Below are 25996 nucleotides of genomic sequence, written 5' to 3' on the forward strand. Positions count from 1 at the left end.
TTATTTTAATTCAGGCTAAGAAACTACAGAAAACCAGCTCTGCATGTGATCTCCCCTTTACTGCACAAGGAGGGCACACACATCAACAATTAGCAATGCAGCAAAATACAGATGAACAATTTCTCACAGTTTCAGAATAAATCAGATTTCTCTGTAATTCAGAGATTGTCTAAGACTAGATCATTTTCTGCACTTGAACCTAATTTCAAGATAAATGACACCTGGGTCTATTAAAAGAAGGTGATGCTGCCTGACCCACCAACCAAGGCTGGGAGGAAAGGGAGGAATACTAGTCAAAGGAAGGAAGAAAAGCAGCCCACCCTGTCTCATGGTCATGGATACAAAAGTCAGGGAGTGTTACGAAGAAGACACCACACTTAAGACCATTGGTTTTATGCACTGAATTACACCAGGTAGAGTTTTTGCATTCTAGCTGTGTTACGTAACATTCCTCAGCCTTCATTTGTTTCCACAGAATGCAGGACATAATTTAGGGTGCCAAACAAGACAGCGGAACTGCAGTATAGCCAATTATTTGTTTCAGTAGTTTTATAACAACTCGAACATAAAATGTTTGTTTTTCTTAGATAAAAGTCCAGTTGAAACAGACTTTATTTTTAAAAGTTAGATTGGATTTAAGAGATGGAACATGTTGCTTGTGTTAATACTGCTTTGATTTTGAGGATGAAGTCTGAAGTGTAGGTGACGTGTAACAGGTTGTTATTTTACTTTTAATTTATAATTATACAAGATTCTGTTTTCCTTCTTCTGTCTAACCTGATGGGTACAATATCCTTTAAACTTTCCCATGATGCTTTTGTCCTGCATCGCCCCTCCCTCTGTCTTTTCCCCTTTATAAGGGTCCCGACCTCATTTCCTCTTCCCTTTGGTGTATTGCACACGTGGGAAGAGGTGAGGATCTAGTGGCAGGGTCCCCCGAGTTAGTAAATCAATTGTATAATTATGACCCATATATTATATATTATATTTGATTTATTATTCATCATAAGCAGGGGATAGAAAACACGTCTATACATAAGTATATACATTGTTTTACTTTGTGCAGAGAGAGCGAGAGGGCCAGAGCATATGAAGTTTACCCCTTTCCTTATTGTTCCCAACAGTTTCAATAAAATCCAGGAACGACAACGGCGTCTGTAATATCCCTTCCTCCTGCACCCGACACACACCTGATAACACCCCAAAACACAATGCAGAGTATAGGCAGGATACATAGGTACACTAGTGTGGCTTGTAAATATGCCCTTAATTTATGCCTGAATATCCCTCCCATATAGTGGCTGACCACATATCATGTGAAAGACCCGGAGAGAGTGAGTGTATATATATATATATGTATGATGTGCATGTGAGAGACACCATCGGAAGTCCGGTTCAGTTCCTCAGAGGCACTACTATGGAGGCGCTTACAGTAATAAACTTGCTGACCGCAGAAACTGGCACTATGATGGAAGTTATGCAGAAGTGCAGAGTAGATGGAATAATTTTTGTACCTCAATAAGATTGTATGCCTTTTGCCTGTGTCTCCAGCCAGTGCCGGGGGTGAAACGCGCTTGCAATTATCAGCGGGATAACATTATCGTTTTTTTTATTCTGTGGAAAATGAAAGACCGATTTGCTGGCCAGATTTATTTATGAATCATAAACATGTTGTGGGCTATATAAGTAAAGTCAGGGCTCTCAAGTCTTATGCATTGACTGTGAGACACTTGCATTTCAACCAGTTCACATGCTCACGCGCCGCACCTTATGTTTGTCAAGCTGAGAAGTAAGGGTTAGGGTTATAATTATCAATAAATAATGTACTTCCCTGTGAAACAATGATGCTGGATGTTTATTTGCATATCATGATATGGTGCAGCCTTTTAATAGGTTTCTGTTTTTCTGTTAATCCATTCATGGTGTTGAATAAGTCAGCAAGCATAAGTCTAAGGCTAGTGAGTGACTGGTGTTTTCGGGGGAGACTCCCTAGAGCTGGAGAGAAATACCTTAAGGCACGGGATGAAAAATCCCAAATCTTCCAGGAAAAATGTCAGCATTATATGTATTTGCCACACAGAACAGAACAAAAAATTCCTTAGGGAATCACACGCCTACCATAGTCACTATACTACTCAGAACGCCTGGCAGCCACCAAATCAAACATAGGAAAAGGTCCGGATTTATAGCGTTAGAATGTGGTAGAGACTAATATCCATAATGTACCATCCTAGAACACACTGTGCTCTAAAATTTAAGCCCAATTAAAATCTGAATATTAAATGAGGAAAATAATTTGATTTGTTCTTCTATCCCAAGTTGTGGTCTAAAAGCAATAAGACCACCATCCATTATACCTGCTTTGGGGAAAATGCACTCCTGTAGCCACTAGGGGAGCTCTCACCTCTTCTGGGCCCAGCTAAATAAGTATGTTACGCATTCTAACAAGCTTTATTATCTGTGTCAATAAGCCCTGCTTTCACACTAACACTCCTGCTGAGAGGCTAGTTTGATTACCAGTCTTGCCCTTGTCATTAGGAACACATGAGAATTTGCGCAGTGCTGTTTCACAGTGGATTCTCACTGGTTTTCCCCAAGACTGGTACGATACATTTTATTCAGTTTCATACCACAGGTTATTGCAAGAGGGATCAATTGGTTTACTTTTATACTGGTGCAAGGAAACTATTATTATGATGGTGGGTTATCAAACACAGTAGCTGGCTACCTCAGACATAAGACGCCCATTATGTACCTGTGTATCACCTATATGGGCTTGGAATCTGTATATCAATTGAAATAATTATTCATAGCCCAGATAGCATCATGTTATTGTTTCAGCGTTGAAGTATAGTTAAATGCATTGAATTATGGTCAGTGTTAAATTATCAGCATTGAAACTGAATTGATTTTTGGTCAGATTTTCAATATTGAAAAATTAATGGTGGCGAAACCTTGATATAAAGCGAATTTTTCAACATTGAAAATAAGATGCTGAGTTAACATCAATATTATTGAAAATAAAAATGGAAAAATGAATTTATGGGGGGCGGCATGATGGTGCAGTGGTTAGCACTGTTGCCTCACACCTCTGGGACCCGGGTTTGAGACTCTGCCTGGGTCACGTGTGTGGAGTTTGCATGTTCTCCCCATGTCGTCGTGAGGTTTCCTCCGGGTACTCTGGTTTCCCCCCACAGTCCAAAAACACGATGAGGCTAATTGGAGTTGCTAAATTGCCCGTAGGTGTGTGTGTGAGAGTGACTGGTGTGTGAGTGTGCCCTGCAATGGGCTGGCCCCCCATCCTGGGTTGTTCCCTGCCTCGTGCCCATTGCTTCCGGGATAGGCTCCGGACCCCCCGCAACCCAGTAGGATAAGCGGTTTGGAAAATGGATGGATGGATGATGACATAACTGGTCTATGAACATTAGTGAGCATATGATGTAGGCTGTCCAGGAATGTAATAATGTGTGCAGTGTTACATGGGCCCAGGGTTGCATGATGGTGAACAGCACCGTTCTGACTTATAGCTGCGCACATAGTTATGTTACCACCACGCTGTCCTGGGACATTGATTATGGCACCGTGTACAATAATGTTCCTGCCATGCTAACGCGTTCACTGTTTCTTTCAAAAGGGACTCTGTAAATGTGCTTCATCCTGATTCTGTTGCATGCCAGTACACGAGATAATGCAGAGATGCTCACATTGTTCATGTTTTGGGAGATGGTGTCATCCTCTGTTATACGCTGCTGTATTTCTCGTAGCCTAATGGAATTATTTGTGATCACCATATTAACTATATGGGTCTCTCGTTCTTCAGTGAACATTCTTCCTCTGCCCCCAGATTCTGGATGTCTAGCAGGTCTGTAGAGTACCCTTTTCAGTTTTTACCTATACAGCATTGTTGTGTTTCTCATTAGAGTATAGTACTTTTACAAAACGTACTGTGAAGTAACTGTACTAACCGATTCTCATTTGGAACCGTCCTTATGATGCCTGCTACAGCGTAGCGGCTCAGGTCAGACTGAACCCATTGGCCAGCTTCCCTCAGGGTCATTCCATGGTTGATCACATGATCCACTGTTGTAGCTCTGATGACATCAGTTATTCTATTTCTTCTTACCCTTCCTCCTTCCTCTTCACCTCCTCATCCTCTAAATTCACCTCCTAGTCTTCATCCTCTTCCTCGCCCTTCTCTAATTCTCACTCTTCTCAGTCTTCCTTCTCCCTCCATTGTTCTCCACACTGAAAGCTTACTGTACCTGTGGCTTATTTATAGCGCTCATGCTGATTGCAAAGTGAACTAATTATCTAAAACCGTTTTCACATGTGACAGTGTGGCCAGACAGCTGGCAAAGTAGTGTAATCAATAGCTATAAATGTGTATAGTTTTACTAGGAGTGTGTTGATCATTTAGAAATTGTGTGTAAAACAGTGAGTTGTGTTTACAGTTCCACAAGAGTGCTGTGCAGTGGATTGTATTTACACATTTGCAAATTGTGTGTTACAAAAGTGCAAACTGAGTGCAAAACAGTGAGTAATTTTGCTATAACTATTAATAGTTTTATAAGAATCATTGTTAGTGTTTAAGTATTCAGAAAAACTGTAAAAAAATTAAACGGGAGTGACTGTCCATTAAGCTAATCTGCAATCCTATTACACATAGCATGACACAGTACTGTTTTTGACTTTTTCTTTAAATCCACCGCGATTGTGATGAATGGGGCAAGAGAACAAAAACCACAGAAATGGCTCTTTGCATGCTATCCAGTGACTACGCGAGATGGTATAGTCTCTATGGTTTAACTAGAGAAGGCTTGGAGGAAAATGCTATGGAAAACTGATTATTTTGTGTCTCATGCCTGGGCTCTCTAGGAAAAGCATAGAGACCGTATGTATCTCTACAATTGTGGAGATTTCTGTGGGGTGCACATATATAGTATATATCAAATTTATATTATATAGATTATATCTAAGCATCATTCATACTCAAGTGAGAAGACAGTTATAAATCCATGTTAAGAAAAGGTTTCTGTGTCGGAAAGGTACAGAAAGAGCCTAACGCAGGTTTACAGGAAACAATCATGTGGTGTAGAACACAAGGACATGGACAGAGAAAGGCAATGGCACAACCCCTCAATATGATCAATTCATCTACTCTGTGTCTTCCTCCCAGCTGTCAAAGTAATTGTCAGCAAATGATGTACTTGACACGTACATTATTTACGTGTCAAGCCGTTCGGACGTTTTAACACGTCATGTCCAGTTACGTGTACTTTACTGTTTACAGTAACTGGCAGTCATTGGACATAGTGCAATTATTATTATCATCATTATTTGTTATTATTATTATCCATCCATTTTCCAAACCGCTTATCCTACTGGGTCGTGGGGGGTCCGGAGCCTATCCCGGAAGCAATGGGCACGAGGCAGGGAACAACCCAGGATGTGGGACCAGCCCATCGCAGGGCACACTCACACACCATGCATTCACACATGCACACCTACAGGCAATTTAGCAAGTCCAATTAGGCTCAGCATGTATTTGGACTGTGGGGGGAAACCGGAGTACCCGGAGGAATCCCCATGACGACATGGGGAGAACATGCAAACTCTGCACACATGTGACCCAGGCGGAGACTCGAACCCGGGTTCCAAAGGTGTGAGGCAACACTGCACCACCATGCCGCCCCACTCTCAAGACCACATCATCTAATATAATCTCAATATGTGACTGTGTATATTTCTCACACAAGGATAACTGAGAGGTTATCTGATAATGCTCCAGTCCAGTGTCCATAATATACACTTCTTCATTACGCTAATCGTTATCAATTGCATTTTCAGATGCAGAACTATGGGGACAGAAGCAAAAAAGTTACTCATTGATGCCTTTAGTATAACTGAGCTACAAAAAATTACATCTGCTCAATTTTTGCTCCACTTCTCTTTTCCTGCATTTCCATGAAACTTTCAAGTTGGCGCTGGGACTTGTGGTCAACCAATAGGAAAAGTTTATCACTATAAGCCCTACCCAGTAAGTCTTGGTCGAGAAAAAAGTATGTTCTTTTTGGAACTAAAAAATGGTTCAGGAACTACCTCCTAAGACCTTCAATTGGGCCAAGTTCGTGCAGTAGGAAATCGCCTTATGACCTGCACCCACAATGGCTTGTTTAGAGACACCGGTTCAGCTGCCTGTATGCTTTTTCACCTGCGGCAGAAACAGCAGGCAAACCAGCACAAACAAGGTACGAACATGCAGTAATGGGGGTTCAAATCCCCAGACAGCGCCACCCACTGGGCCACATAGCATTTAATTTATCTGCAAATGTATATTTAAACCTTTGAGGTCCATCTCAGGCTCTTTGCAAGCAGAGATCAGGTCACTGAAATCTGAAGCAGTGTGTTACTAATCTTACTAAAGCATGACAGAAGTGCTCACTTCTTTAACATTTATTCTGTGATCAAAGCATTGACTGCAAAAAACAAGGAGACCATAACATCTCTAATAGGTGAAAACCCTAAATGTCAAGCGCCCCCCCCCCCCCCTTAAAGGGGGTTCTTTGTTTCTACTATGCAAAATAAGTAAGTAAACTTTAAGGTATTTTGTGTCATTAATGTATGATTTAAATGCAGGTAGTTTTTTTACAGTCAGGATCCTTATGGAGAATCTCTATTAATCCATTTAAAACCTAAAACTGGCTAGATCAAAAGTGTTTGGGCAGTTTGCAAATCCTAAAGATTATTTACAAGGTAATAAAACGGTTATATAAATGTGAATACGTGTGTAGACTTGTCTCGAAATGAAAATCTCACGCCAACCAGCTGACCAAAGTTGGCAACCCTGCGTAAGTCGGCCCTTTATTTTATATGCAAACATGATCATATGCAGGGGGCACATACCTGGTGTGAAAGTACTTATTCGCCGTTTAAACCGATACGCGCGGTAATGTCTTGTAGCAGCGCAAATACGTATTTATTTTATGTACATTCGCAATGTTATGACAAGAAATCATTGTGCATTTTAGCCTTCATGCCGCAGACGAAGTACAAATTAGCCACATAAATGTTAAGATGCAGGGTAATTTCTTTTCATAACAGCGTGAATGCACATAAAATAAATGGTACGCATTTGCGCTGCTACAAGAAGGAGTTGCCGCGAGTGTACAGGGAATGCGTACTTGCGCACCATGCAGTTATGTGATCCTGATCATATGTATAGTATATTGTACAATAAATGCTATGACATTTAAGTTGTATTGTTGGATCTTTTTTAATCATAATTTTCTTCGTTCATTCCTGCCGACAGTTGGGGCAGAGACTGTCATATGCTCTGGGTAACACTCACAGCCAGACGCGGCCTAACAGTAAAACATTTAGAAATGTGACAAAAGGTCTTCTGTTTGTCCATTTATTCCTACATAGAGTTTTAATCCCGTTTACATGAAAAGCTGTACTTTTTGTGTCCCTGACAATTCCAAATTTCTTTTTGCAGCAAACTGACAAACAGAATAAGTCTAGGATACTGGAAAATACTTGAAAAACATGGTAAAGTGGATTTCAGCATTTTCTGTCGTCACATTTGTATTAGAATTGTAACAAATGTCTTCGTTAGTACTATATTGTATTTCGCAGGATGTTCCTTGACAGATTGGTTCTGTGGACTGTGGTGCGTTCATGTTGATTGTTGTCACGTCACGGATCGGGGAAGCAGGAGCAGGAAGACGGAGAATCGGGAAACAAAGGATTTATTGGGGAAACCAGCTAGGAACACGGGGCAATAGAAGTAGCGACTTAAATGACATGATTGGGGAAACATATTTTGAAGCGGAGTTAAATACATAGGACTAATGAAAACAACTGGAAACAGCGAATGACATCGGGGTTCCACAAGAGGTTAACGAGGGGGCGTGGCACACGGGAGGAGCGGACAAGCGGCGCATGACAATTGTAAGACAGACCACCTTGAATTGTTGGACTTGTAATACAGAGAATGTATTGAAGTATTCCCCCCTCCCCTCCCTTTTATCAGTATGCACTCTGCATGGCCTTGGTGTGTCTTGAGTATTACAAAATGCACCATGAACTGTCTATATTATATTTTTATTTTAAGTCATAATGTGTGAATTTGATCTGTTGTTTTTCAGTGAGTTGCAGGGATTTGACAAAAACATCCTTTTAGAAATGCGTGAGGAAGTAAGTTCTTTTCTTTTTGACAAGTAGTGTATCTGTCAGGTTTGTGACACAACAGAGAAATTAAATATTTTATTTCACTCCTCAGGGTCAAGACTCTGGTCTCCAGCTCACCGCTCTCTCTTACATTTCCATGGCCATTTTGTCCGATAGTATTATTGGATTTTTCTATGCTATATATATATTTTTTATGTTTAGTTATTCTGTGCTCCATAATTATAAATAAGAGTTTATTTTCCTTGTGACGTGTCTGTGCTTAATAGTATTAAATAAGAGTTTAAACAACTACAGTTTCCTCAGTAATGTATTTCATGAACTGATACTTCCCCAACAAAACCCATGCATGCATTCAAGTCTCTGTCATGGTTTGTACATAATATTTGCAACAACCATTATGAAATTTTTGCAGAATATGTACTACAAGCCTCTCCAGTTGCAGCCACACCCATATCCAAACTCACATATAAGGTATATTTGTATATGTGTGAGGGGCGGCATGGTGGTGCAGTGGTTAGCACTGTCGCCTCACACCTCTGGGACCCGGGTTCGAGTCTCCGCCTGGGTCACATGTGTGCGGAGTTTGCATGTTCTCCCCGTGTCGTCGTGGGGTTTCCTCCGGGTACTCCGGTTTCCCCCCACAGTCCAAAAACATGCTGAGGCTAATTGGAGTTGCTGAATTGCCCGTAGGTGTGCATGTGTGAGTGAATGGTGTGTGAGTATGCCCTGCGATGGGCTGGCCCCCCATCCTGGGTTGTTCCCTGCCTCGTGCCCATTGATTCCGGGATAGGCTCCGGACCCCCCGCGACCCAATAGGATAAGCGGTTTGGAAAATGGATGGATGGATGGATGTATATGTGTGTTTCCAAGGTACCAACATTCCTACAGAACCATGTTACATAATATATCCAAATATAGGGAATTTCAGCGTGAGCCCTGATGCATTATGCATACTGCTTTCAAATCTGTGATCAAAGCACTGACTGCAAAAACATGGAGACCATAACGTCTCTAAAAGGTGAAAACTCTACATGTCAAGCGCCCCCTACTGGCTAGCTGCAGTACCATTATTAGCACCACCCATCCCCATGTGTTTCAGTGGTAAGAGGCGATTTTCCACATCACTTTCATGTCTTTCCATCCACATAATGACAAACCATTTCTTCTCAATGTATTATTAGCTATGTAATTAATGTAATCTGAAAATGAACGTCACTAATATTATTATTACAATTAATTTGCATATTTTCAAAATCTATACTTTTCTTCAAAACAAAGTGCATCTTCTATCCAAAGCACAATCCATATTATTACTTAAAAGCTTATTGACCCCCTGATTCTGGTATCACTTACTTTTCAGTATTTTTAAGTAAACATTATATGTGCTGTATTTGTATGATGAAACCAATCCTTGAGTCCAATATAAAATAACTGAAATAAACACACAGTGATTCAAACTTCTGCATTTTTTAATTTTGTTTTGTCTTTCAATAAAAGCTGAAAAGGCTAAAAAGTAAATGCTGGTGTTATCAAAAACTATGTCATATAACTATATTCCAGATTTATTACAGCCAAACACATCTCGGAGCTCCGAGGAACCTCCTTCTCCTTACATTTGGGGAAGATGGTGGCGCAGGAGGTAGTGCTATCGTTTAGCAACCAGAGAGTTGCAGGTTCGAGTCCTGGTTTCTCGTGACCCCATCAAAGTGTCCTTGAGCAAGACACTGAACCCCAAATTGCTCCCGGCGTGCAGGTTGGCGCCTTGCATGGCAGCCTCCGCCACCGGTGTGTGGATGGGTGAATGTGAGGCATGAATTGTAAAGCGCTTTCAGTTCTCATAAAAGTAGAAAAGCACATTTATCATGTGTGTTTTGGATTTGGATTGTATTGGTGTGTAGTCAATCGCTCATGTACATGCTCAATCGCAGTAATATTTTCACAGGAATTTGGGAGGTTGAAGTGCTAATTCCATGGGGGTGTATTCAGTGGGAAAGGTGTGTATGTAGGGCATGTCCCCCCCCCCCCCCCCCCCCTTCGTGGTATTAGATATTCTGTTTCCCCCCCCGTGTGTTAAGTACTGGGTTTGCTCTTGCGTGTTTAATAAAAGATTGTACTACACTGCTTGTCCTGGCATATTGCCTGTGGTTTGAGGGGAGGTTAATCTGTGTCTGTGACCGTGAGTGACGCGACATGTGTGCTACAGTATACATCCAGTATGTAACTGTATAAAGTAAAACTCACTGTATAATATAAAATGCAAATGGATACTGTAATATGAAGCATTGCAGTAAGAGGACAATATTACAGTACAGGGCACATTGTTGGATTACATACCTGTTGGCTCTATGAAATGTTTGAATGGTTGAGGACATGGTTGTTCTCCCATCATTCGGCCAACCAGCCTCAGCCATTGTAAGGCCATGATTGTGGACCTAAATATATATATACAGTACTGTGCAAAAGTCTTAGGCAGGCAAAGAAGGCAGGCACCTCATACAGCTAGTCAATCTCTCACTGACTTTTTGAACCAATATATTTAATTATTTAATTGAGCTGTTGGTGAAATTTAACAAAATCGTGGAACGGCTGATGTGCCCCTGAAGACAAGTTTGGGAACTGAAGCGGTGTTCATCTAGCCATCCAACTAGATATCAGTAACTTTTTAGAAAATAGAAGAAATTATTACTAGTTTTTATTGTGTTACTCTTAATTTGCACACATTCTAATATTAAATTGTATTTTTTGTTCTAAGCCAAAGTGCACTTGCTACCCAGATAAACAGCTTTAAACATTTCTTTGGACTGCCTAAGACTTTTGCACAGTACTGTACTGTATATGGTAATGCTAAATTGATAACTCCTATCAGTGTTGTGTTTATGGGAAATATGCTAAATTTGCTGATGCAGTCTTCTCAGTTGCCCCTTTATCCACCTTACTTACTGTTGCTATGCCTGCTATGTGCTCACTCTGCGTGCCTTAATTATATTATGGGGTTTTATTATTAATTTATTCATAATCATTGTTATTTTTTCAACCTCTGTGTGGCCATAATATTTTGGGTTTTATAGTTACAGTCATGTGGATTAATCTATTTTCTCTGTGTTTAACCATGAAGAACAAGGTGTGACAGGGGATGATTTTGTGGACATTGGGGAGCAAGATGTTTACCTTTTGTTCCCCAAAAACTTCAGACTGAGGAAATCCCTAATTTCCATTTTAAAACTAAAGGCAAGTAAACTGTCTGTTTGATAGCAAGCTCTGTGTTTTTTGTGGTTTCACAGACATACTGCTGTCAGGTCATGGTTACAGTATATATCATATTTAGTTTCATGGTCTTTCCTTCAAGCAGTCTGGAGTGGAAGCAGATGACTTCCTAAAAAATAAGCAGGGAAATCAGCGGCAACACCTGAACAAAAGAGATTCAGTGTAAGTATCACACAGTCCTGGAAATAGAAACTAAAGTGGACAGAGCTGTTAGAACACAGACAGTGCAGGTGGAAGTAGAATCAGCAGAATAAGTGGTTCTCACATCAGAAATACTGCTACCATTCATTCTGCTCATTCTATGTCCACCTGCACTCCTCTCTATTCTAATGTTTTTGGTGCAAAACTGATATCTTTCTTTTTTCTACACGTCTCCACCAGGCTGTTGTAAGATCATCCCTGGGTGCATCAAAAATGTGGACCACTGCCTGCAAGGGAGCAGAAATTGACTGGAACCCTGTCATAAGCAAAGTCTGTACCTCATAAAACTGTTTAAAATCAATATTTCTAATCAAATAGTTTAATTTCTCTATTTTACTTTTTTACCACATAAAGCCCAATGAGGGCTTAAATTTTCAATCACCAAATAAAGTGTTTTAACAGAATATTTCATGTAATTTCAAGGTCACAGCAGAGTTGCCCTGCAGCCTCGTCGGCAAAGAGCAGGAAATTCTGAAAAAAGCCTTAAAAATGCTCCGAAACAGGAGGGAGGACCTCCGAAGGTCAGGAAAGGTAATACATACAGTACATAGGGAACCTGCAAGCAAGTTAAAATTATTCAAGCCCCCTGCAGTCAAATTAAATCATGAATGTAATGTCCGGAATACAGACCTAGTCAGCCAAGGCTGAATAATGTTCCTGTTCATGTTCTGCTTCACTTTCCTGGCTTCTCATGTCGTGGCAAAACTTCATTTCTACTGATTCCATTGTCTAGAAGAGAGAAGGACTTCAGCTTCACTCCAACGGTATGTAGCTTTTCTGTATTTATACCTTATCATTGTGTAATATATATAGTCATACATTTCATAATTTAGCTTCTAAAATATTGTGCAATCACCAGCCCAATTGATTTTTTTGCCATCTTAATCCTCTCAGGATCAGTACAGTATATGTGCAAACATATTTTATGTGTTTACAGACGTGTAAGACTAATGAAAAAAGGTGGGAGAACAGTGGCCCTTGGAGGTAAAATGTGTTTTTACATTTTCCCAGTCCTGCTGCATGATTCACTGTACTGCAGTGTCAGGTTTCCCATTGCTCAGCACACCTAATTTGGCTAAAGAACTTGATGATGTTACGATGATCAGTGTGTTGGCCAGTGAAACTGACAATGTGCTGAATTTTGGGAAATTTTGAAATGTATTATAAACACAGTATATTAATCTGCACAATGTAGCAAAACAGTCTGAAACGTAACTGAGATACAGAGGTTATACACTGATCAGCCATAACATGTGAAGCGAATAACATTGATTATTTGGTTACAGTGGCTTCTGACTGTGGGGGGGTTATATTTGGCAGCAGGTGGATGCTTTGTCCTTGAAGCTGATGTGTTGGAAGCAGAAACAATGTGCAAGTGTAAGGATGGGAGTGACTTTGATATGGGCCATTTGGTGATGGCTAGAGAGCTGGATCATAACCCCCAGCTCTTGTGAGATGGTCCTGCAGTGGTCAGCAGGTTCATGGTGGGGCCCAGGCTCACCTTTGCCGCCAAAATAGCCATGACTCATCAGGGCGTGGATTCCTCTAGACCTCTGAAGGTTTGCTGTACTATCTGACATGTAATGAGCCTCCGTCACCCGTTCACATATTTCCCTACAGTTTTGGAGATGCTGTGACCGAATCATCAAGCCATCACAACTTGGCCCTTGTCACTCAAATCTTTAGGCTTGTCCACTTTTCTGCATCCCAGTATATCCTACACATTGTTTATTTGCTGCCTAATAGGTCCCACCTACTAGCAGGTGCCACTATTACCAGGTAATCAATATTATTCACCTGTTAGTGGGCGCAGTGTTTGACAAATACAGTTTAAAATATCAGTCATTTAACCTAATTCTGAAATATTAAATGTGGACTGGAAATAATGGAAGCTATTGCTTGTGTGGAGTGAACTGAACTTAATTTTGAACAATGTTTCAAATGGCTACATACCTGAAATGTTTGTGGTTTCTTGTAGAAAGAACAGAAGCACTTGAGGTTTGCCTCCAGGACATCACACCTCCTATTAAGCACCGTTACAAAGTAATTTCCTTGAAATATCATCAAAATATTTTTTTTCTGGACAGCTCTAAGACTGGGTTTCCGTGGGACATTATTAGGATTAGAAGTAATTAAACCAATTTGGTCTTACATAACATTAAAAATGGTTTAATTGACAAACAACGCCTTAAATGGCTTTAAAAAGCATGACGTTTTATTGTCATGTACATTAAACATTTAATATACACACAGGACCAGTTGGCTAAATTCTCCAACCTGTGATTGGCTGGTTTGTGATGCTTGTGGATATCACTGTGCTCTCAGAATGGAGCAGTGTTGTGCAAGTTCACACTTTTCATGATCTAGTTCAAAGTTCAGTTCATACATGCTCAAAGTGAACTGTTCACATTCATAGCTCACAATTTAAATTTTTGAACTAGTTCAAAGTTCAGTTCATTTTATTTTTAGGTGCAATATATAGTCTAAATCAAAATTTATTTTGTTTTAACATACATCTATAACCTACCTACATTCTTGCATATATGGACATGTATAGACAAAGGACACAAAATATGATTCTTATTTATGGTTTATTTATCTCTTGCCCCAATACTAGACAAGGGAAGGAAAAGAAAAGTACTGTAAACACATATCGGCATCATATCCATCTCAAATGAAAACTAGACAGAACAGAATATTTATTATTCAGCAAAATATCTCTTTAGTTTTATTTAAAAAAAAAAAAAAAACTCTCACGCTTCTTGAAGGTGTGTGGCACCATCTCACTGAACTATTAAAAATAAAAACTTTCACATACAGAAGCCATTGTTGTAGTAAGTAATGAACACTCCACAGACCATGCCTACGGCTTCAGTCCAAACTGTTTTTTGTTCACGTTTAACAGCAGTTGCTTTTCAAAGTTGGCATCTCCCAATCGGTTTCTCCTGGGCCTAAATATCTGGCCACCAGTATTGAAGAGTCTCTCCACTGGAGCACTTGATGGGATTGCTGTGTTATATTTGATGAAGAGCTTCTTCAGTTTGGGCAGCAGCATGTATTCAGTAAACTCGTCAGTGGTTGGGGCGTCCAGATAGATGTCCACCTCAGACTTATTGACAGCTGATGGGCTTTGCTTGAACTTAAAAAAGGATGAAGCACTCTTTTTCCCCTCTAGGTCATCAGGGGGTTAAAATAAAGGTTTGGATGAGGGGGCGGCATGCCGTCAGACCTGGTGTAGCTGTAGGCTTTGAACTCTCATCCAACAGACCATCCAAATCATTTTTCAATTGCACAATGGTAGGAGCCAGGTAGCCGAGGAATGTGTTTTTTTCCCCCTGAAGGATGTTCAGAGCACATGCCAAGGGACCCATCACACTCACAAACTTGTTGATGAAGTCTATTTCCTCTGGAGTGAATCGACGAAGCCCAAACTCATCACAGATGGTGTGCAGAAGGAGTCTGTCATACTCAGGAGTGGCATCCAATGGCACTGTTAGATTGCTGGTCTGGGGAGTCAAGGTGGCTATGTGAGCCAGGCGCTGCATTGAGAGAAACATAGAACAGAGCAGATGCCTTGGAAAATACAGGCCTCGCTAATTTGTTGTACAGCCTATCCGTTACATTCTTTGCATCTGTGGCAACAAGATTTAAAGTATGGGCCATGCACCTTCTATGAGGTGGGAGGCAGGGATCCTCTAACTCTGACAGAGGTGCAGGCTCAAGACCATCGTCCTCATCATCGGAGCTCTCAGCAGGGGTAGATCCTGTGTCACTGCCTTCAGTCACCTCATCAGCTGCTCTAATAACAACACTGTCTCCAAAACAGCTGAATGCTTTGACGAAATTGGAAGCATTGTCAGTCACTGTGCACACAATTTTGTTTTGAATTTTAAATTCCTTGTACACTTCCGTCAGCACTTTAGCCAGGACATCATATGTGTGTGACCCTCTGACACGACGACATGCAAGGGCTGCAGAGCTCCTGAGTGACACATCATTTTTATCAAGCCAATGAATTGTGATGCCCATGAATCCTTTGTTGACAGCTGACCAGCAGTCAGCTGTTGTGCATACAAAGTCAAGCTCAGCAAGTTCAGCTTTTAAATTACTGATAACCTCAATGAATTCCTTATTCATTAGTCCCTGCACCTGTCTTCTTGAGGGCACATGTCTGCTTGGTTGCAAACCAGTTACTAGTTTTATGAAGGAGGGTTTTTCAACCTTACTCAGTGGCTGTAAATCTCCAACAATGTAGTCTATTATTAATCTGTCTACCTGTTGCTGGGAGATTATACCCCTGAAGGCAGCAGGCAGTGTGACTTGAGTCGTTTGGGGACTTTGGCTGGGGGTTTTGCCCTTCCCTCTATGACCTTGAAGGGCTTGCATATATGCTTTCACGCTGGACGAATGCTTCAACTCAACGTGTCTTTTCAAATTGGAAAATGAGGTCATTGATGTTCTAACTTGTTTTTTCAGCGCAGGTGGACAAAGCTTGCACAGAAAGGTTAGGTTTTTACCGTCAGAGTCTCTGTGAAACAGTGTGTAAAATGCCCGTAAATTGTCAAAGTTACAGCCAGCATCATCCGTGTTTTCTGTGCCAGCTCCACTGGTGGTTGAGCTTTCCTCCTCTGCGCTTGCCATGGTTACTGCTGCAGCAGTTCGCTTCGCGCTCATGCGTTGCCAAGGCTGTGCCCTTTGAGAAGTGTGTGTGTGCATTATGGGAAACGTAGTGTGAAGCTAAAGACATTAGATTCGACTGTCCTTGGCTTTACACTACGTTACCCAAGATGCACTGCACACAAGCACTGAGCGAGAGTCAGGCTTAAACACAACATGCTGTTTAAATGTGTGAGCCGACCTTGTCACTCGACTCATCAGGTGAAAATAAATCCCGATGTTTAATTGCATTCCAACAGTGAACGACGTCTACGCCGTTCATCACACATAAAATTCACGTTCAAGTTCTTGATTTACTAATAAGTTGCGTTCAGTTCAAAGTTCACTGAAATATGAACGTGTTCAATGAACGCGTTCTTTTGAACTCGTTCATGCACAATACTGGCTGGTTGTCACTTGATACCTTTTCAGAACCTGCCTGTGTTTCCACCAGTTTAGAAAATGAACATAGGTGACAGTGACAGTAAAGGTTCATATTGTCACGTTCAAAGCCGGACGGAACGGCGATCGTGCGAGGCGAACGGGCAGGAAGCAGGCGGAAGTCGGGGTAAACCAGGAATTTAATAAATAAACAGGGAGCAGGAGACATGAAACGCCAACTAACATCAATGACAGACAAAGGACTCAGGTAAGACACGGACTGAAATACACAGGACTGATTGAAAATAATCGGACACAGCTGGGTACAATCATGAAAGAACACGTGGGTAATCAGGGGGCGTAGCACACACGAGGAGCGGACGGGCCGGGCATCACACATATGTATTCCGTTTTGTTGGATTTATTCTTTTCTGTTCCAGAATAAGTTTTATAAGCTGCCAACTGTCCTTTTAACAGTCGCACTATTAAAGATGCCAATAACTGAACTTTGCAATCTGCCTCATGATCTCTTCGCCACTCTAGTGCCATAATATTTTATTTATCAGACCTGTGGCATGGTTTTCATTTACAATGCAAAGTTACTCCGATAATAAGCTGGCTAGTTGTTTTACTGCTGGCACCGGAAATATTAGACAAAACTATATTGGTGATTGACTGAATTATCCAGATATGCGGATGGTTTGGACACGATGGCCCCTCCCACTTGCACTGATGTTATGAGAACCATTTTTTTTTTGTGGTGGCCTATAGCCTTGTGCCTTTGACCGAATCACAGCCATGATATACCGGAGTATCTTCTTATACATTATGTTATTGCTTAATTATACTGCACTCATAAAGCATTATAAACACAGTTATAAATATTTATAAAAAAGCATAACACATTATATCCACCATTATAACGCTTTATGAATGCTTTATGACACACTCAACTATAAGGCACTATAGATACCTTCATAATGCAATACAAAGCATCCTTAATGCTTATACCGATCATTATAATGCATTATGAAGGTATTTATAGTGCACTAAAGAGAGCTTCATACATCATTCATTATGCATAATAAGCATGCCTATAATGTGTTATGCCTTTTGATAAATATTTAAAGCCATGATTATAATGCATAACAATGGATTATTATTTGTTGTGATTTTTTTTTAATTACTAAAAACATGGCCTTAAGTGTTCCAGAGATTTTATAGTGTTCTGTAATCTGAGCAAATGGAAGCATGTAGATGTTGAACAAAGAGGCTCAGTGAGGATTATAATTCTAATTGGTGATCAGTGTTGACACACCACAGCACACAGTGTACAACACCGAAATGTGTCCTCTGCTTTTAACCCATATGTGACATCGTGACATAGCAAGGGGCAGCTAATTCAGCACCCTGAGAGCAGTGTTTTGCTTAGGGTCCCTCAGCGGTGCCTTGCTGGTCGGGGATTCAATCCAACAACCATTAAGCCACCACTGCCCACTGCCAATAACGGACCCTTGAGGAACTCCACATGTAATTTCTGTTCATTCAGATTCATAATTACCCTTCTGACAGAAAGTAGTGCCTGACTTGTAAAAATAATTCAAACCCATTAAATAAGGCGGCTGCTCCATCTCCTTCCCTAAGTGCTCTAGTCTCACTGATAAAGGGCAGGTAGGAGTAGCTGGTTTGATCAGGGCTGCTGCATAGTTTTCATGTGACCCCATTTCAGTTTAACGCATAAAAATCAAGGTTTATCCTGATAATACAATCAGTCATTAATAAAGATTTTCCAACCAAAGGCTTGATATTCAGTAAAGATCAGTTTAATGTATAAAACACATTGTCTGACCCAGTGTGTAGGTGACACACAACTGGAGTCAGATGAGAGAGAGAGTAGCTGTGGGCTTTGATGCACTTTGTTCCCCCTGAAGTCCTTCCCTCACATTTGCCCTTTTTGTGCATTCGCTGACTGTACTTTTTTTCAGATTCATTAATATTGTCCTAAGACGGCACCTGCAGTCTTACCCAATCTGGCTGTGACACTGAACATCTCCTAAGTCTGTGCTTTAGGGCCATGACTTCACACGACACGACTACACTTGCGTGCGTAGTTTACATCTATCTGGAGGATTGAAGGTCATGTCCACCAGGGGGCAGTGCGAGAAAACCATCTTGGTCGGTTCCTTCGTTTCCAGTCTCACTTGTGAGCATGTGGTTGTGGCATTAAATGTAGAAGGAGGAGGGAGTCAAGATGGCACTCTATCATACACTGTTTGATTAGAGCTGCAAGCCGACTTGTTTTGTTTACCTGTGTAGTGTGAACTATATGCAGATTTACTACTGTCTGGATTTATCATCCAGTGACGGCAATAACTATACATAGTCATGATGACAGGCTCTGAAAAAAGAAAAAATGATGGAAGAGATTAAACAAGAGATTTTCCAACCAAATGTGTTGGACCTTTTCAAATCAGTCACAGACTGATTTTTGGCTTATTTCTAATGAATTAGGAAATATTTAAACAAACATTATAGCTTCACCATTTTCTGACCACCGAGCCATTGACATCCATATATCCATATTGTCATCGTCTATCCATCTATCCATCCATTTTCCAAACCGCTTGGGTCGCGGGGGGTCCGGAGCCTATCCCAGAAGTGATGGGCACGAGGCAGGGAACAACCCAGGATGGGGGGCCAGCCCATCGCAGGGCACACTCACACACCATTCACTCACACATGCACACCTATGGGCAATTTAGCAACTCTAATTAGCCTCAGCATGTCTTTGGACTGTGGGGGCAAACTGGAGTACCCAGAGGAAACCCCACAACGACATGGGGAGAACATGCAATCTTTGTCATCGTCTACTGGATATAAAATATCTTCAAACTGGATATTAAACAGTTCAATCTTGAGAAATAAAGTAGCTATTTTAAATATAGAATAATTAACTGACTTACACTGGAACAGACCCAATACAGAAAAAAGTATTGCAATAATAACATGATGTAGCAAAATTTGTCAGAAGGTTTAGTAGTGACTTGGCTCGAATCGGAAGAGATGAAGAAAAGAAAATTATAAATGAGATTTACTGCTTTAACCTGCAAACCAGTCATTCGTCTTACTGATACAGAAAATAATGTAGGAGCTGCCTTACAGAATAAATTGTATGATTATATATAAACATAAGGCAGAAGGAGCCTTTGTTAGATTGTGGCAAAAATGGCTTGAACAAGGTGAGCAGAACTCAGCCTATTTCTTTAGGCTGGAAAGTCAGCAAGTCAGGAACAACTGCATTATGTGGGTGAGGATTTATGGAAATGCTGCAGATGACATCAAGAAAATAGCCGAATTCTGCACTGAGTTCTTTAATAATTTGTATGTCAGGAGTCTTGATCCAAAATTTTTGATTTCTTCTCAAACATCACGGGAATAACTGATGTGGATCGTGAACTTTGTGACGTCCCAGTTGGTTTAACTGAGATGTGTGCAGCAATAAATTGCTTTAAAAAAAAAAAAAAAAATATTTAATTAAAAAAATTGCTTTTTTCATCATTGCTGGAGACTTCAATCAGGCAAATCTGAAGCCAGTTTTCCCCAAATTCTTCCAATATATGAACATCCCAGCTAGAGGGAGAATCTGTCTGGACAATGTTTACACAAACGTTTGTGAGGCCTACAAGCCCCCCCCACCTCGGCTACTCAGACCATGTCACTGTGATCATGGTTCCTGTGTATAAATCCCTGCTGAAGCACAACAAACCAGTCAGTAAGAGTGTGGCCAGCTGGTGCCGTCTCAGCTCTCCAAGGCTGCTTTGGATCTACTGACTGGGACATTTTTAAGGAGGCTGCTATAAATGGTGACGCCATCAACCTGGAGGAGTATATAAACTCTGTGATCGATGACCACGAGAGCCGACCAAAGGCCCTGGATGATGAGGGAAGTGCTCACATAGCTAAGAATCAGAAATGCAGCTTTCAGATCTAAAGACAAGGCTGCCCTCAGGACGCCCACAGACAACCTGTCCCGAGCTATGAGGATAGCCAATCAGGCACATGCACAGACGATCAATGTACACTTTAAATGCACCAAAGACACACGCCGTATATGGCAGGGAATTCAGCCAATCACGATCTACGAGCCCATCCTACACATCAATGGCGGTGATGTCTCCCTTCCAGATGAGCTAAACAACTGTTTTGTACAGAATAAGCCGACACCCCCCCCACCCCCCAAGTGAGAAGCTACTTTGTCTGACCACAGCTGATGTGAGAAGTACTCTATCCAGAGTCAACCCACGCAAGGCAGCAGGAGCTGACAACATACTTGGCTGAGTGCTGAGAGAATGCACTGACCACATGGCTGGGGTCCTCACAGAATGCACCTCTTTAAGCCAGTGGTCTGTCCCAGCATGCTTCAAATTAACCGCCATCATCCCAGTGCTGTAGAAGCCATCAGTGACAGGCCTGAATGACTACTGCCCAGTAGCACTCATGTCAATCATCATGAAGTGCTTGGAAAGGCTGGTCATGGCAGTAATACATAAAGACTAATCTTCCCACCTCTCTAGACCCTCTCTGATCTGCATACCGGTCCAACAGGTCTACTGAGGACACCGTAGCCTCTGCCCGTCACCTTTCCCTGACACATCTGGGTAAGAGAGTCATAGATGTCAGGATGTTATTCATAGACTTCAGCTCTACCTTCAACATGTCCCTCAAAAACTGAGGGGGTTAAGCTTGAACACCACTCTCTGCAGCTGGATCTTGGATTTCCTGACAGAGACGCCCCAGTCAGTACGTATGGGCTGCAACACGTTCAACACCATCATCATCAAGTTTGTGGATGATACAACTGTGGTGGGACTGATAAACAGAGAAGATGAATCAGCATACAGAGAAGAGGTGGAAAGTCTGTCCACAAGGTGCAGAGACTACAATCTATCTGTCAACGCTGACAAGGCAAAAGAGATGATTGTGGACTTCAGAAGGACACGTCCTGCCCACACCCCACTCAGCATCAACGGTACTGCTGTGGAGATTGTAAGGAGAACCAAGTTCCTCGGTGTGGACATAACTGAGGAATTTACATGGACAAATAACACCAGCTCCTTATTCAAGAAAGCCCAGCAAAGACTAAACTTCCTGAGGCAGCTGAAATGAGCAAACCTTCCCCTCCCATCCTCACCATGTTCTATAGAGGCACCATCGGCAGTGTTCTGACTAACTGCATCACCATCTGGTGTGGCAGCTGCAACAAATCTGACCACAAGTGCCTGCAGAGAGTAGTGAAGACAGCAGAGAACATTATGGGATGCCTCTCCCTTCCCTACAAGCCGCTTTTTGCAAACGCAGTGTCCGCAAGGCCTGCAGCATTGTGCAGGACCCATCACATCCCTCACATGGTCATTCCACACTCCAGCCACCTGAGAGAAGATACTGCAGCATCAGAGCCGGGTCTGCCAGGCTGCGTGGCAGTTTTTACCCCCAGGCTGTCAGGCTCCTCAACACCATGCTGCCTCCCAGGATCCCTCACTCTGCCTCCTCACTACCTCAACCCCCCCGTAACCCACAACTAAAGGCCGCAGACTGACCCTTAAGCACTGCACTGCATTTAACACTTTGTCACTCTGACATGGGGGCAATAATAAGAATCCCCATTATTCTCTGTCTGCCCCATTATTCTGCTTCTATTCCTATTTCCAGCTGTTATAAATGTTAGACGTGTTACTGCTGTTATTACTATTATCATACACTGTTTACACTGTGAACTCAGGCTGTTACAGCGTACATGATGGTGAATTCAGGTCTAACTGACTGCAGAAAAAACATCATATATTTAATATAGTTCTAACAATATTGCACATTGTCCAGTATTGCACATTACTGTATATTGCACAATCTACTCCTCTTCCTCAGTTGCAGCGTCCTGTAAGTCCTTTGCACATTGTCTTGTCTTGATCTCTATATTGGACTAAGTTTATGCTTACACTGTGGGCCCTGAGCTTCGCCATTTCATCTCTCTGTATACTTATATATGGTGGAAATGACAATAAAGTTCAATTTGGCTTTGACTTTGATCTCGGGGGTTTGTTCACGGTGCAGCAATTTGGAAAAAGAGGGAACTGAGCTGGAAGGTGAAGCTTTTAATTTACCAGTTGATCTACGTTCCTACCCTCACTTATGGTTATGAGCTCTGGGTGATGACCGAATAAATGAGATTGTGAATACTGTACAAGCAGCAGAAATGAGTTTCCTCAGCAGGGTGTCTGGGCTCAGCCTTAGAGAGGGTGAGGAGCTCAGACATCCGGGATCAAAGTAGAGTCGCTGCTTCTCCGCATTGAAAGGAGTCAGTTGATGGTTCTAGGATACCTCTTGGACGGCGCCCTGGGGAGGTGTTTCAAGGCATGTCCAACGGGGAGGAGGCCTGGGGGCAGACCCAGAGATTATATATTATATATAACCTGAGAGATTATATATAATATATACTACATTATATACCAGCCTAGATGCATCCACGTTGGGAGCGTCGCGTTGGCGCGCTGCTGGAGAGAGGTGTGTGTCCAAAGTGGATTAAAAGACGTTCATATTGTGATCTAAAGACAAACTCACTTTTATTAATAGCTGTTGTAGAATCAATATTAAACTCACTATTTTATTTGTGTCCATTGCTTGGTCAAAATATCAGGCGGATCATTGTGAGCAGCAATAAGTAATAAACATAACAATCTCAAATAATGATAGACATTAATTAGCTTTGCACATTAGTTAATTTTGCACATTGCTTACTGAGCAAAATTAGCACAATACGATCATTAATAACATAATCAGTTTACTGAATGTGTCTGGCAGGCTGTGGGGTGGACTCTCTATAAAACAAAACAGGTGTTTAGTACCAAATTAGGACCCAATAAACTCATTTTTAATTCTTAATTAAAAATTAAGGATGGCATGGTGGTGAAGTGGTTAGCACTGTTGCCTCACACCACTGGGACCTGGGTTCGAGTCTCCGCCTGGGTCACATGTGTGTGGAGTTTGCATGTTCTCCCCATGTCGTCGTGGGGTTTCCTCTGGGTACTCCGGTTTCCCCCCCCCCAGTCCAAAGACATGCTGAAGCTAATTGGAGTTACTAAATTGCCCATTCAGTAGGTGTGCATGTGAGTGTGCCCTGTGATGGGCTGGCCCCCCGTCCTGGGTTGTTCCCTGCCTCGTGCCCATTGCTTCCGGGATAGGCTCCGGACCCCCCGCGACCCAATAGGATTAGCGGTTTGGAAAATGGATGGATGGATGGATATTAGATAAGTGACAGAAAAATCGATGGATGGATGGAACTGCATGAAAAATAATGCTGCTTATGAAAGTAGGTAAGTAAGAATTTCAGGTTAGTATTTCATTGTACCTTGTACGCATGACACTGCTTTCTTAGAAACTTATACTGCCATTAAATTTTGAAGACGCTGTACAAAGAAGGACACAATAGTGATCGGAATATTTTTTTCTTGTCTGTGAAAATATACAGCTCTTCTGGACACTCATTCCTAAAAAAATCAGATGCTGCTTTAATACTATCTGTACCGTTAGTAAAGACAATGTTCCGTGACAAAACGTGACCATACTGCCACGCCAATTTCTGGTGGCACTGCACGTCGCGCATGCGTCTTGTTATCCTCATGTAAGTGCACAGACGAAGCCGGAATCAACACAGAAAACACGTGGCGGCCAGACTGGTACCTCTCCGCGCGCGTATAAGCGGACGTGTTTGTGTAGACGTTTATGATGCATTTTACTCCTCCGCGGACGACCGCCTGCCGCACTCCAAATTTGTCTTTAAACGCCAACATAGATGATTTTGATGAGGATTGGGGTAGTTTGCAAACCCTACAGCCAATTTGCAAGGTAATAAAACTGTTACATACATATAAATGCGTATGCATATGTGTGCAGACTTGTCCCAAATTGAAAATCTCACGCCAGCCAGTTGATCAAAGTTGGCAGCCCCGTGAACTGCCGCTCTGAATTTGTAAAACGTAGGGAAACATACACAGACCTCGCGGCTGTGGTACGTGTGCAGGGAATATCAGAATTACTACTAATACTTAAATAGGACACGTGCGCATGTGTAAAGTACACAGCTTGACCAGAGAAATATGAACGTTTCCATGTACGCATACGCGGTGTAATACGCGAGTGCTGCGGAGAACCAGCCTAGATGCGTCCGCGTTCGCAGCGTCGCGTCGGCGCGCTGCTGGAGAGAGGTGTGTGTCCAAAGTGGATTAAAAGTTCATATTGTGACCTAAAGACAAACTCACTTTTAGTGGTAATCTTTGTTGTGTACTTTTATGGTTAATATGTTTGATGAATGCTGTTTGTAATTTTATTTACCTGTAATTAAGCCTATTAGTTTAACACCCGTGTCATTTTGGCACGTCTTCCCACCGGCGTCGCGCGGGCGACCAACATTTCCTGAGGTAATTCATATATTTGACTTTTTATATTTTATGTATCGTACAGAATAATAGAGCGCAGGCTAAAGTGCAGTTCGGCCCCAGCGAGTCTCTCAGCGCGGCGTGTCTCACAGCGCAGGGGGCAGCCGGAGCGCCGCAGACTCGGGCGGCTACATGAGTATATTGGGAATAAAATGTGTGTATTGGAGCGAGTTCTGTGTGAGTGAGTGTGTGAGGTGTGACAGTGATAATGATGGAGATGCTGGGCTTCGTCATGGGATCAATCGCTCTTCCTCCTGCCTACAGACTCCTGCCAGCTGACGCTGGACCCCAACACAGCAAACAGCCGCCTGTCTCTGTCAGGGGGGAACAGGAAGGCGACAGGGGGGGCAGAGCAGCCATATCCTGATCATCCAGAGAGATTTGACTGCTGGAGCCAAGTTCTGTGCAGAGAGAGTCTGACTGGCCGCTGTTACTGGGAGGCTGAGTGGAGTGGAAATGGAGCCTGGATAGGAGTCACTTATAAAGGAATCAGGAGGAAAGGAGGGAGTTATGACTGTGGGCTTGGAGCCAATAACAAGTGTCTGTACTGTGATACTTACAGTTACTCTGTCCGGCACAATAAGAAACACACTGTCATACCCATAAAGCCCTCAGGCTCCCGCAGAGTAGGAGTGTATCTGGACTGGGGGGCTGGTGCTCTGTCCTTCTACAGAGTCTCCTCTGATGGACTGACCCCCCTGTACAGCTTCACCTCCTCATTCACTGAACCCCTCTGTCCAGGGTTTTGGGTTTATAAAAAACTCCCCCATGTCCCTATGCATGCTGGGATAGCTCACTGTGTGCTGGAGGAATCA

At 42.1% G+C, this 25996-nt stretch overlaps 2 protein-coding genes across 2 annotated transcripts in view; both read left to right on the plus strand.

Moving 5' to 3' along the window:
* Positions 1 to 24920: 24920 nt before the first annotated feature.
* LOC125727221 (stonustoxin subunit beta-like) overlaps positions 24921 to 25996 on the plus strand; it is a 51235-nt gene continuing 50159 nt past the window's right edge. The window contains exon 1 of the mRNA XM_049003992.1: positions 24921 to 24950. The gene's annotated coding sequence lies outside the window, so the exon portion shown is untranslated. The remainder of the gene's footprint in view (positions 24951 to 25996) is intronic.
* Positions 25210 to 25996, plus strand: part of LOC125727210 (stonustoxin subunit beta-like) — a 2616-nt gene continuing 1829 nt past the window's right edge. The window contains exons 1-2 of the mRNA XM_049003973.1: positions 25210 to 25335; positions 25446 to 25930. Of these exons, the coding sequence (XP_048859930.1) occupies positions 25314 to 25335; positions 25446 to 25930 (507 nt within the window). The 5' untranslated portion in view covers positions 25210 to 25313. The remainder of the gene's footprint in view (positions 25336 to 25445; positions 25931 to 25996) is intronic.

Source organism: Brienomyrus brachyistius, unplaced genomic scaffold (assembly GCF_023856365.1).
Source record: "Brienomyrus brachyistius isolate T26 unplaced genomic scaffold, BBRACH_0.4 scaffold92, whole genome shotgun sequence".
Taxonomy (NCBI): domain Eukaryota; kingdom Metazoa; phylum Chordata; class Actinopteri; order Osteoglossiformes; family Mormyridae; genus Brienomyrus; species Brienomyrus brachyistius.